At 32.8% G+C, this 13,160-nt stretch overlaps 1 protein-coding gene across 1 annotated transcript; it reads left to right on the top strand.

Moving 5' to 3' along the window:
* The first annotated feature begins 29 nt into the window (after positions 1 to 29).
* LOC107489073 (disease resistance protein RPV1) lies at positions 30 to 11,374 on the top strand. Its single transcript, XM_016109847.3, has 5 exons — positions 30 to 505; positions 2,246 to 3,368; positions 8,167 to 8,559; positions 8,761 to 10,362; positions 10,643 to 11,374. The coding sequence occupies exons 1-5, from the start codon at positions 30 to 32 to the stop codon at positions 11,192 to 11,194; spliced, it is 4,146 nt and encodes a 1,381-aa protein (XP_015965333.1). The 3' UTR covers positions 11,195 to 11,374.
* Positions 11,375 to 13,160: the final 1,786 nt, after the last annotated feature.

Raw genomic sequence — 13,160 nt, 5'->3', positions numbered from 1 at the left:
AGAAAGAGAGGAAAACCAGCTAAGCAACCATGTGTACAGAAATTTCATCAACACCAGGAGCTTTTAGACTCCGTTGGGACGTGTTCTTGAGTTTCAGGGGACCAGACACGCGCCACTCCTTCATAGCACCACTCTACGACGCGCTCCAATTGCGTGGCGTTCGAGTCTTTCGCGACGACGATGGATTGGAACGCGGCGACGAAATTGCTCCTACTCTGCTCGAAGCCATTGACGATTCTGCCGCCTCCATTGTTGTTCTCTCGCCTAACTATGCAGGATCCCGGTGGTGCCTTGAGGAGCTGGCAAAGATCTGTGACTCTGACAAGCTCATTCTCCCTGTGTTCTATGGTGTTGATCCAAGAGATGTTAGGAAACAAATCGGTCCCTTTGAAGAGGCTTTTAGGATCAAAGAAAAGAAGTTTGATGCAGTTAAGGTTTCGAGGTGGAGGAAGGCCATGACGAGAGTGGGTAACCGAGCTGGTCTTCTTCTTGATGATCAAACCAGGTGCTTGCTTCTTTTCTCTATTTGATCATCTTCCTTCAAAGTTTAATGCTCAAAATTTATTTACCCTAAGATCACTCCTCCCTATAAATAAATATTTTTCTCTTAAATATCTCAGTAACTGTATAATACACAAACATTTTCTTAATGACGGTATATGGAATGGCAATAAAATGTGCAAGTTGGTGTCACATGTTGATGAAGCTCGTGCAGTTTTTGACTTCGAAATATTGTGAATTTTAAATGTTCAGCAACTTACATCATGTATTGGCCGTGATGATAACATGCAGCCTTGTATTATAAATTTTTATTTAACAATCCTGCTAAAAAATATATATTTATATATAAATATATAATAATTAATTTAATGATTATTTTTTTGTGTTGGTATATATTTTTGTTTATTTAATTACTAACGTCTGCTTAAAACTTGGTAAAAATTCAGTTGATTTCACCTAAAATTGATAGCTGTCTAGCTGAGAGTAGTTAAATGATTCAACTTATTTGACTAATTTTTTATCCAACCACTCTCAGTTATCAACTTCACGTAAAGTCGATTGCACCTGAATTTTCACCACCATCATCGGTAAGAAGTCCATTTCACTCTAAATGCCGTGTTGATTTGGATTAAAATAAGTTTATAAGGTTTGCAACTTTGTATTTTTTACACTGAGTATAAGTTTTACTTTAGATGTGATTTTACAGTCCTTGTTGTGCAGAGAACTATTTATTCTATGAAGAGTAATAACAGCAAGAGTTAAGTGTCCCTTAGCAAAATAAAATATGTGAAAATAAAATTATGAATAAATATGAAATATTAATTTTAATTAATTAATATTAGTTAATTTATTTTATTATTATAAAACAATTTTTTTGAGAATTTAGAATTAAAATTTAAAATAAGAGATTTAATAATTAAAATTTGATTCCAAATACTATTTACAAAACACTGCTAGTTGATGTCAATTTGGTTTTAAAAAATGTGCATACTATAAAAAATCAGCTGTCAAATCAATTTATAAATATTTTGAATTTAAATTTTTTAAATTTTAAATTTTTATTTTAGAAAGTAAAATGTGTTTTTTTATTTTTAAAGAGTTTTTTTTTTATATTTTCTCTTATTTTTCTCCTATAAAATAAGGAGACTACTTCAATAAAAACATTAAAAATATTTTTTTTTAAAAATGTTTACATGTGTCATGATATTATTAAATATTTTTATTAAACCAGTTAATAATTTATTTTTTAATAAATTAGAATAAAATCGATTTATTATAACAACAATAATAAACCCAATTGTTCGTACTATAATTATTAGACCCAATTTGATCCGATTGATTAACACAATTTAAACCGAATCATGTTTAAATTTTTTGATAAAAAGACAAATATATCTCTGATTTTTTATTTTTATTGTTATAAAAAATCGGTTTTATTTTAGTTTGTTAAAAAAATTCAAAAATAACCAGTTCATTAATACATAATAAATTAATAATACGACACATAAGTGTCTTTACAAAAAGACGTTTTGGGCGTCTTTATAGGAGTATTTTCCATAAAATAAATGATGAGAGATCATACTTTACCTTCTAAAATAAAATACAAAATTTAGAGAATCCAAATCAAAATATTTTTTTGTATGAATTCATAATTTCTTTAAGGAAATTTGCCTCCCTTTTGTACTTATTTTATATTTTCAATTTCTTGTTTGGTGTGTTACTGATGTGATCCGCTTTGTAACAGTGCTGAACGCCGAGCTACTTTGATAAGAGAATTGGTGACAAAGGTTTTGAAAGAACTGAGCAACACTCCCTTAGGTGTTGCTCCATTTACAGTTGGGCTCGATCGCCGTGTCGAAGAGTTGCTAAATTCGTTAGAGCTCAAATCCAACGGTTTCAAATTGTTTGGGCTATATGGCATGGGCGGTGTTGGAAAAACAACTCTTGCCAAGACTCTCTACAACAACCTCGTTGCTAATTTTGAACACCGCACCTTCATTGCAAACGTCAGAGAAGCTTCGTCAAAAGATAATGGCTTGGTTTCTCTTCAAAAGAGAATCATTGGTGATCTAAAACCCGATTCTTCCAACTCCATCCAAATCAATGACATAAATTCAGGCATTGCTGCAATCAAAAGGTTAGTTGAAGAAAACAGAGTGCTAATAGTCTTAGACGATGTTGATGATACAGAACAGCTTCATTCTCTGTTTGGAAAAAAGGAATGGTTTTACGAAGGAAGCCGCGTTATCATCACTACAAGGGATAGGAAACTCTTACTTGATAACAATGTTGATTTGGTTTATGAGGTTAAAGAATTGAGTTCAACTGAATCATTGCAACTATTCAGTAATCACGCTTTTAAAAGAAAGCATCCTCCAACACAAGAATTTCTTGGGCTATCGGAACAAATAGTGAAGCTAACTGGAGGATTACCATTGGCACTAGAAGTGTATGGTTCGTTCTTGTTTGACAAAAGAAGGGTGGAAGAATGGGTGGATGAACTCGAAAAGCTGAAGCGGATTCAGCCCAAGAACCTCCAAGATGTGCTCAAGATAAGCTACGATGGGTTGGATGAAGAAGAGAAAACGGTGTTCTTGGACATTGCTTGTTTGTTGGTGCAAATGGAGATGAAGAGAGATGAAGTGGTTGATGTTGAAAGAGGTTGTGGTTTTAGTGCAGAGGTAGCAATCACCGTTCTTACGTTAAGGTGTTTGATTAAGATCGGTGAGGACAATACTGTAATTGTGCATGATCAAATCAAAGACATGGGAAGGCAAATTGTTGGAGATGAAGGGCGTGTTGATGGTGGAATGCGAAGCAGGTTGTGGAAACGTGATGAAATATTGAACGTTTTGCGTGGGAATAAGGTATGACTCAAACAGAAATTCTAGATTATCAACACAATTTTTTTTGTCTTATTTTAAATTCAAATACGTTATTTACACTAAACTCAACTACTAATATATTTATATATAAATACATATTCGGTTTAATTTATTTTTAATCTGTATTTATATTTTAACATATATTTTATACTAATAACTAATTTTGATAACTGATTTTAATGTACAAATAACATAACTAATTTAAATTAATATTAATTAACACTTTTTTCATTAAAAATGTTGACCATCTAGCATTCTTAAAGAATTATAGCGAGATGAATAAATTGATTTAGATATTTAGTTATAGTATCTTTCTTCAACTCTTTTTTTTTTCTTTTTCTTTTGTCATTATTGGGAGGATATTAAACATTAAATCATTTAAAAGGAGTAAGCTACTATCTTTATTCACGAAAGTATAAAACATTGACATATTTACTTATAGAAAAAGAAAATTATCATTTATACTCATAAAATATGGGTTTCGTACAATAAAATTATTCAAATTCTAAAAAATCACTTAAAAATTTTAAATTACCCTTATCTTTACCACTATTTTTCTAATCTCAAATCTCAACACCACCCAAACTCTTTTTCACCACCATTCTCATCTCCAACTACCACTATCACTGCAGTCATCCAAAATCTACAAGCTTCTTGGACTGGTTAGCGCAAAACGACACTGCGGCGGAGAGGTCGGCTTCGCTGTTGCGCCGCCGCCTAACCTCAACCATTACTACCATCTCCGAAAGCAAGTCTTTGTGATTTTGAACTCCAAGTATTCTATAAGTATATCATAGTACGAAGTTGTACTGTATCATAGAAATTAGGAATTCAAATAGGAATGCAAATTAAAATAGATAGATTAATGAAAATGTGAAATTAGATCAGTAGAGAGAGATAGAGGAAGCTTGAGTGGGTGAAGAACAACATAGCGTTGTTGGTGGTGTCTAATTTCTTCTTCTCCATTTCCAAATTCAAAACCCTAACTTTTACTATTGTCGTTAGTTTCTTACCCTATCGCACTACTCTGCTATTAGGGCTGGAAGTGAGTCGAGGTAGACCAAGCTCAAGCTCGACTCACGAAAATTGAGCTTGACTCATGGCTCGACTCATTAACAATCGAGCTTATTTTTTAAGCTCAAACTCGGCTTACCGAAAGCTCACGAGTTGGCTCAATTAACAGAAATATAATCTATAGTTCTATATTAAAATATTAAAATTTTAATATAACAAAATAAAAAAATACATCCATATATTTAACAAACTAAAACATTCAATCTTATACCTATTAATTATCAATTTTTGAATATTTATTTGATAACTTAAATTGGTAATCCAATCTCCAGAAAGCTATATATATTTGAGTTAGCTCACGAGCTAATGAGCTGAGCTTATCTAAACTCAAGCTCAACTCATTTAATTTATGAGCTCAATTCTAAGCTCAAGCTTGGCTTACTGGCTCACGAGTTCAGCTTATCGAGCTATTAACGAGTCGAGTTCAAGTTGGCTCATGAGCTGGCTTGACTCACTTCCAACCCTATCCGTTATTGCACTCAGATCCCCAAATTTTTCACGCTGCAACCACCAACCCAAAATTTCCGTAATATTTTATTCTGATTTCAACAATAACCTAGTCCAGAGCAACATCCATAAATACGATGGACATAAAAGGATTATCGCTAATCTGCGCTCTCTTGGGCATCGTCGAGGAGGATGACCATTGCAACGACATAGACTACATCAAAGGCATATGTTGATTCCAGAACTTGTTCAATCGCTTCTTGGACGGCTTCGATATGCCTTCGAACTCAAAATTTTCGGGCGTAGGTTGGTTCAAGCTGAAACGTGCTATAAAAGAGCCGGTTGTGAGCGTCACTGGAAGAATTTTACGTGACGAGGTAATTGGATTTCCGACAAAAAAACGTAGGGATATACGAAGCGAGGGAAGACGGGTTAGCATCGTTGTCTCTGAAACGTTCGTCGGAGGCATGGGAGACATTTTTAGTGATGGTGGTAGTTGGGAATGAGAGTGGTGGTGAGGAAAAGTTCGGGAGTGTGGAGTAAGAGAAGTTAGATACGGGTTATATTAGAGGATAATTTGAGAATTTTAAATAATTTTTTTGGATTTGGATAATTTTATTAGTAAAAATTCATATCTCATAAATATAAATAATAATTTTTTTTTCTATAGGTAAATACGTCAGTATTTTTTACTTTCATAAATAAAAATAATAATTTACTCCATTTGAAAGCCTAAAAACAAAAATTTTTAATAAAAAACAATTATAATATACTTTATTTAATATTTAATAATAATTACGATAATTAATAAATATTAAATAAAATAAAGTCTAACTATTTTTTTCCCTCGAACATTAAATCATTTGAAAGCCTAAAAGCAAAAGGCATTAGTTATTACTTATTACACGATCAAGGGAGTCTACTACAAGAATAACAAAACTTTATGTCAATGGGTCGGGTTGACTAAGATAAAGGTGTCTAATTTGTTAATTAATATTTTACTTTTAAATATATTTAATAATAATAAATACAAGAGTAGTTAAAATAATAATTTTTTTTAACAAATGATGAAATGATCTTATATTTAAATTTTTAAAAATAGAAATATTTATATATTTTAAGAAAAAAATCATATATCAAACCCTAGGTATAATATTATAGAATCGGGTTTTTTCTTTTATTCCAATTTTGATTAAGATACATTCAATTAGTTTAATACCATACGAAAATTGTTGTTATTGTATTTAAAATTGTGCGACACGTTAACTTAAGAAAGTAATGAATCATAGTTAACAACAATTTATTATGGTGACTATCCCTATCATAATTTGTCACCATCTTTTATTTTAAAATTTATTTTATTTATTTATTTTAGGGAAAAAGACAGATAGGTCCTGACTTTTCAAACTTTTGACAAATACATCCCTGACAAAATTTAAATACAAAAAAGTCCCTGACTTTAACAAACGGAGGACAATTTAGTCCTTCCGTCTATTTGCGACTCATACACCTAACGGAACTGGCTGACGTGGCTGAACGGTGTACATGTGTCCGTTACGGTGCCACGTTGGAAGGGAAAAAAAGTTCGAAGGACAAATAAGTCCTTGACGTCATTTTACAAATAAAGTTCGAAGGACAAATAGATCATTGAGAATTTTTTTTTCATTATACTTCTATTATGCTTCTATTATGAGAATTTAGTTTATAAAATTAGTCTAATTTTTTTTGTATGGAAAAAATATTGGTGTTTTTGTTGAAAATGGGAGAATGTAGTGTAATTATAGATGGGTGGATTTTTTTTTGTGGGAAGTCAACACGTGGGGGGCGTGGTGCAACATGTGGGGGGTGTGGTGAACACGTGGCATTATTCTGGCCAACACGTGGGGGGCGTGTTGAACACGTGGCAGCATCTTAGCCAACACGTGGGGGCGTGTTGAATAATTTCCACAATACTGTAATACACTTCAAATGTCAATATTCAACCAAAACACCAATTTTCTTTCCATATTAAAAATAATTTCTGATAAAATTATGCTTGTATTTTGAAATTTAGTTAACTTGTTTTATTCTACAATTTAAATTATTTGTATTAAAATTGTAGAAATTGGGCTTGTTATGTTTCTACTCTTTTTTTTTTAAATTGCATTAGTTTAGTTTTAGTGCATTTGTGTATTATATTAAAATTTGTTAAATTGCATTAGCATTAGTTAGCATCAGTTCATTTATGCATCAAGTTAGCATTAGTTCATTTGTGCATCATTCATGTATTAAGTTAACATTAGTGCATTTGTGTATTATATTAGAACTAGTATTTTTATCCATAATAATATTACGAGAATATTTTTTTTAAAATTATAGTTTACTTTGTTCTAACAGTATAAATTATGCATGACACAAAAGATTTATAAAATCAAACTACTTTTACAAAAAAGTCGTAAATTGACAAAAGTTTTTGACTAAGAAGACCAAGATATCTGCAGATAAAAAATTAAATAATAAGATTTTTAGTTATTATTTTTATATGAAAAAATCTAATTTTTTATTAGTAATTAATTTTAACATTCGTTATCTAAAATTTAAAATAATTTAATGTGTATAATTTTACATTTAAAATATTTTAATTGTAAAAAAATATCGAATGACATATTTTGATTTGTCAAATTACTAATATAAAATATAATTATATATAGAGTAAAAATAGTAGAGAGAAATATAAAAATGGAGAGAGGTAGATGAGAGAATTTAGGAAATGAGTTTATTAATTTTGAAAAAAAAAATTCTCAAGAACCTATTTGTCCTTCGAATTTTATTTGTAAAATGACGTTAAGTACTTATTTGTCCTTCGAACTTTTTTTCCCTTCCAACGTGGTACTGTAACGGACACCTGGACACCGTTTCAGCCACGTCAGCCAGTTCCGTTAGGTGTATGAGAGGTAAATAGACGGAAGGACTAAATTGTCCTCCGTTTGTTAAAGTCAGGGACTTTTTTGTATTTAAATTTTGTCAGGGATGTATTTGTCAAAAGTTTGAAAAGTCAGGGACCTATTTGTCTTTTTCCCTTTATTTTATTATAACAGGTTAGTACAAATGAACTTAAGCAGAAGAGTTGGAAAAACTTAGATTAGCTTTTCAATTTCTCTGTAGATATTCTCTAGTAATTGGTCGATGTATAACTAGCTTTTTCAGTTCCTTACATGGCATGCTACTCATACACCAGAAAAATATATTGATGAAATATAAACGTTATTCTTTTTTATAGGGAACAAGATTTACACAAGGGATCACCCTCGATTTCCAGGGAAAATATATTCTCAATGATGCAGAAGCTGAAACAATTTTGAGGCACAAACTTCAATGCACCTCCATTATAACAAATCCATCAGCATTTTTTAAATCAATCCTTGCCAAGAAAGAAAAAGGGCTTACACTCCAGACAAAATCATTTAAATCAATGGTGAACTTGAGACTACTTGAGATCAATAATTTGAGAATGGAAGGGAAGTTTCAATTTCTTCCCTCTGAAATCAAATGGCTACAGTGGCAAGGATGTTCTTTCAAAACCCTGCCTTCTGACTTTTGGTCACAGAAATTCACTGTCCTTGATCTCTCATACAGCAATATTGAAAGCTTGTGGGGCTTGAGAACCAAAAAGGTATGTATTATCAAATTTATGAATGACTAATTTATTTGTAAATTTTATATAAATGTTAGAAGCATATTTAATTGGAAATTCTTGCATACTCCTATTGAAAGTATTTTAGTATACAGATCAAAATATGCAATATAAAGCAGAAAGCTACTACACTTCACTCTTTGATATCCATCATACACTAAAATGAACACTCTTTAGCAGGTGCCAGAGAATTTGAAGGTTCTGAATCTCTCCCTCTGTAGGAATCTAACCTCAATTCCTGATTTATCTTCTTGTGCAAGTTTAGACAAGCTTGTACTTGAAAGATGCACTTCTTTAACAAGCATTCATGAGTCAATTGGGAGCCTCAGTGCATTACACGATTTGAATTTGAGCTACTGTTCAAATCTTAAGGAACTTCCCTACGACGTATCTGGGCTGAAAAATCTAGAGAACATGTTGCTCACCGGCTGTGCGAAACTAAAAGCCTTGCCATCAAACATGGGCCATATGAAGTCACTGAGAAAACTACTTGCTGATAACACTGCCATTGCTGAGATACCTGAATCAATCTTCAGCCTGGAAAGACTTGAAATGCTTGTGTTAGATGGTTGCCAAAATCTGAAAAGGCTTCCGAATTGTATCGGAAACCTGACTTCTCTGCAAGTACTCTCCCTTGATCAGTCTGCATTAGAAGAACTACCTAACTCAGTTGGGTCACTTGCAAGCCTTGAGATACTTAGTTTGAGGTGGTGTCAATCTCTCACCGCAATTCCTGAAACTATTGGCAATCTCATATCATTGACAAGACTTTCAGTTAATTGTAGTGAAATCAAAGAACTCCCTTCTTCTATTGGTTCATTATCATCTTTGAAGGAGCTATCAGCTGGACAATGCAAGCTTCTCGGTCAATTGCCGGACACAATTAACGGCTTAGCTTCAGTAGTTGAGCTTCAGTTAGATGGTACAGCGATTGCGAATTTGCCGGATCAGATTGGAGCTATGATAATATTAAGGAAATTTGAAATGAGGAATTGCATTAATCTTAAATCATTGCCTGAATCTATTGGCAGATTAGCAGCACTAACTACTTTAAACATAAGTAATTCAACTATAGAGGAACTTCCAGAGTCCATTGGCTTGCTGGAGAATCTTGTTACATTAAATATGAACAAATGCAGAATGCTCAAAGAGCTTCCAACATCAATTGGAAAATTGAAGGAATTGCACCACTTGATGATGGAGGAAACTGCACTAACAAAATTACCTGAAACATTTGGTTTGCTCTCAAGCTTGATGACACTGGAAATGGCGAAACGACCACATTTGGTAGCGAATGATGATAGATTTCCTGCAGAGGAAGAAAGTGCTCATCATTCTTTTCAACTTCCAACTAACTTCTGTGATCTGACTCTGTTAAATGTATTGGATGCTCGAGCTTGGAGAATATCGGGGGAAATTCCCAATGATTTTGAGAAGCTATCATCACTAGAAAAATTGGATTTATCTCAAAACAATTTTCACAGCCTTCCATGTAGCTTGAAGGGACTCTCAATCCTCAAAAGGCTTTACTTGCGAGATTGCATTGAGTTGAGATCTCTGCCTTCTCTTCCTTCAAGCTTGATTGAGTTGAATGCTGAAAACTGCACCTTGTTGGAAAATGTATCTGAGGTTACAGACTTAGAGTGCTTACAAGAGTTAGATCTCACAAACTGCGTGAAAGTGATGGATATTCCAGGGCTTGAAAGCTTGAAATCTTTGAGAAGAATGTATTTAAGTGGCTGTATTGCATGCTTCTCTCAAGTAAGGAAAAGACTTTCAAAGGTTAGTTTCCCACATCATTATAAAATCTTGTCTCGCTGAGTAGGTCAATTACATAAATGTTATAGTTTTCTATCACAAAAAAAAATCGTCTAATTGTTAACTAATAATTGTTAGTTCCTTATACAGTTTCAAACTGTTTCTATGTTTGAACTTATGTCTGTTTCTCATCATCCCCTTTCTTTCTAATTTCATTTTTCTCTTACAATCACATATACGAATAGATATAAATTGTGTGACACATGTTCTGAAATGTGACTTACAATGAGAATTTGAATAACAGGTTGCATTAAGGAATATAAGAAACTTGAGCATGCCGGGAACCAAATTTCCCGAATGGTTTTCGAGACAAACTGTGAACTTTACCAAGCACAAAAACCGTGAGCTAAAAGGTATTGTTATATGCATTGTTCTTTCCATCAACCATAGCATTCCCAATAATGACATGATGCCTGGAATTGTTGATGTTGTGGCAACTGTTCTCAAATCGGGCAAACAAGTGTATAGTACTTCAGTATACCTACGTGGGGTGCCAAAAACGAACCAAGAACACATGCACATGTGTCGCTTTGCAGATTTTCATCCATTAGTGCATTTTATGAGAGATGGAGGTACATTATGTGTGACTACGAGAAACCCTCTCGTAGATAAGAGGTTGGAGCTGAAAGATTCTGGAATTCATTTGATCTTAGAAGGGGATGATGATTATGGGGGAGATGAGAGTTCTGTGGAGCCAAGCTTGAAATCTGTCTCAGAAAAAATGGCAGAGTTTTTTAACTCTGTAGAAGATGCATATGACCCTGAACCTGGTGGTGCAAATGAGTCTGAAGATTAGTGCAAGAGCTAGTAACTTGCCATGCAGGGAAAATTCATCAGGTGTCACAAGTATAATTATTGTTTGTGTTTTATTTGTCTCAAATAAATGCCAACTGCTATATTGTTTAGCATCCTCATCCTCCACAATGGCTACTCTTGCCCTTGTAGTGATATGTTAATTCATTTTTCGTTTATTAATTTAGGACTTGTAACTTATATGATGATGGAAGGTAGATCTCAATTAAGGCTAACAATTCAACCTATCGACTAAAAATATCTTGCAATATTACATTATCATATGACATAAATATTATTAAAAAATATAATCCTAAAAGTAAATGATACAAGAACAACATTAATGCCATTAAAAATCATTAATTAGCAAAGTAAGCATTACTAATTTCTTGTTCTTCTTTTTAAAAAGATGCTTTACTTTAAAAAATATCTTTTTTTCTGCTAGAATTCCATCTTTCTTTTTCTCTATCTAAAAAAATAGTTGTTGATTTAGAGAGAGACTGCTGTGACTAATCTTGTAAAGTGGTAGCCTCCCTCCCTCATCTACTTTTTTTTTCCTCCGCATTTTACTTTCTTACCAATCTTCTTCTCTTCTCTTTTTCTTTCATTCATCTTTCCTACAATCTCCTCCCTTTTTTTCCTCGGTTCCTTTCTCTCTCCTCTCCTCTCTTTTTTTTTTTTCCTCCTACTCCTTCCTTTCTCATCACTTTCATTTTATTTTCTATCTTTTCTTTATATTTTATTTTTTTTAGCTTGTTTGGTTCTCCATTTTTTTAATATTTTTGTGTGGTATTTTTTCTTCACTTTAAGCGTTACCATTCACTGGTAAATCTGAGAGTATTGGCGCTGTTAAATTCCTCATTCCTGCCAAAACTTACGGTCGAATTTTAGGACAGATTGCCAAATATGACAGTAACTATTTTACCAAACAAGATATGATGATAATCCCACATAAAATTCAACGGTAATGTTTCACGAAAAATCTAACGGTAAATCAGCGATTTATTGTAGTGAACTGCATAGAAAAAGGAAGGAGCAGCAGCGGCAGCATCAAATTAAGAATGAAGGAAGATAAGAGAAGAGCTAGCCCAGGTCCATCAATCATCATCATTATGATTCTAGTATCTTGTTGAAGGAGAAAAGCTTATAAGAGAGGGGGTGAAGCTTCAAGTTATTACGATTGTAGCTCGGTTAACCAATTAGACATAGAGAACCACTCCAATTCTTTCTTCAATCAAGGTTAGCAACATGTTTAAACTGTTTCTAGATAGATGCTTGCGGTTAGGCTCTCTTCTGATCTTTGACATAGGAATGCTGATTTTGCAAGTTATAGTGCAAACTAGGAACCAAGAGGTCCAAATTGAGTTAGAGTGAGAATTGATCCTACAAACACTGTCAAATAACATAGTTGAGTATATTGGAATATGTTTGAAGTGTTAAATTGGTTTTTGAGTGAGTGTTACCGATAATGTTTGCTTAACAAGCAATTCATTAAATTAGAACCCGTAAAATGGTGAAATTGTACATTCTGGCCAATTTAGGTAATTTTACAATTCGAGAAACTTTTAAATGATGGATTATGATTAATAAACTAGGTTTGTGCTTTTGAAAGTGGATAAAATGAATTTCGGAGTGCGAGATTCTTGTTTTACCTAAAACTTGTTATGTTATAAATTCTGTAGAAAACCGGCAACGTCTCTGAGTTGTTGCTCTCACCTAAAAATTATTTTGGCATGGGACTAATTTTAAATAAAACTTTGCTAATCCTGATTTATTCTCATAAAACTTTAGAATGGTTTGAGTTGTGATTTGGGACATTTGAATTTTGAAATTTGACATTTTCTACAGTAAAAATTAAATTCTGGTTTTCAAACCAGTAACTTCCAATGTGCAAAACTCCTAATCTCAAAATGAGAATTAGTTTCAACAAAATGGAAATCAAAGTTGTGTTTCTAGTATGTATAGTCCAA

Source organism: Arachis duranensis, chromosome 5 (genome assembly GCF_000817695.3).
Source record: "Arachis duranensis cultivar V14167 chromosome 5, aradu.V14167.gnm2.J7QH, whole genome shotgun sequence".
NCBI classification, from domain to species: Eukaryota; Viridiplantae; Streptophyta; class Magnoliopsida; order Fabales; family Fabaceae; genus Arachis; species Arachis duranensis.
This window is presented reverse-complemented; position numbering and strand designations above follow the sequence as displayed.

Coding starts and splice junctions, on each gene's coding strand:
- LOC107489073 (XM_016109847.3), top strand. CDS start 30: ATGTGTACAGAAATTTCATCAACACCAGGAGCTTTTAGACTCCGTTGG. Junction 8,560..8,760: donor GGGGCTTGAGAACCAAAAAG/GTATGTATTATC, acceptor ACTCTTTAGCAG/GTGCCAGAGAATTTGAAGGT. Junction 10,363..10,642: donor TAAGGAAAAGACTTTCAAAG/GTTAGTTTCCCA, acceptor TTTGAATAACAG/GTTGCATTAAGGAATATAAG.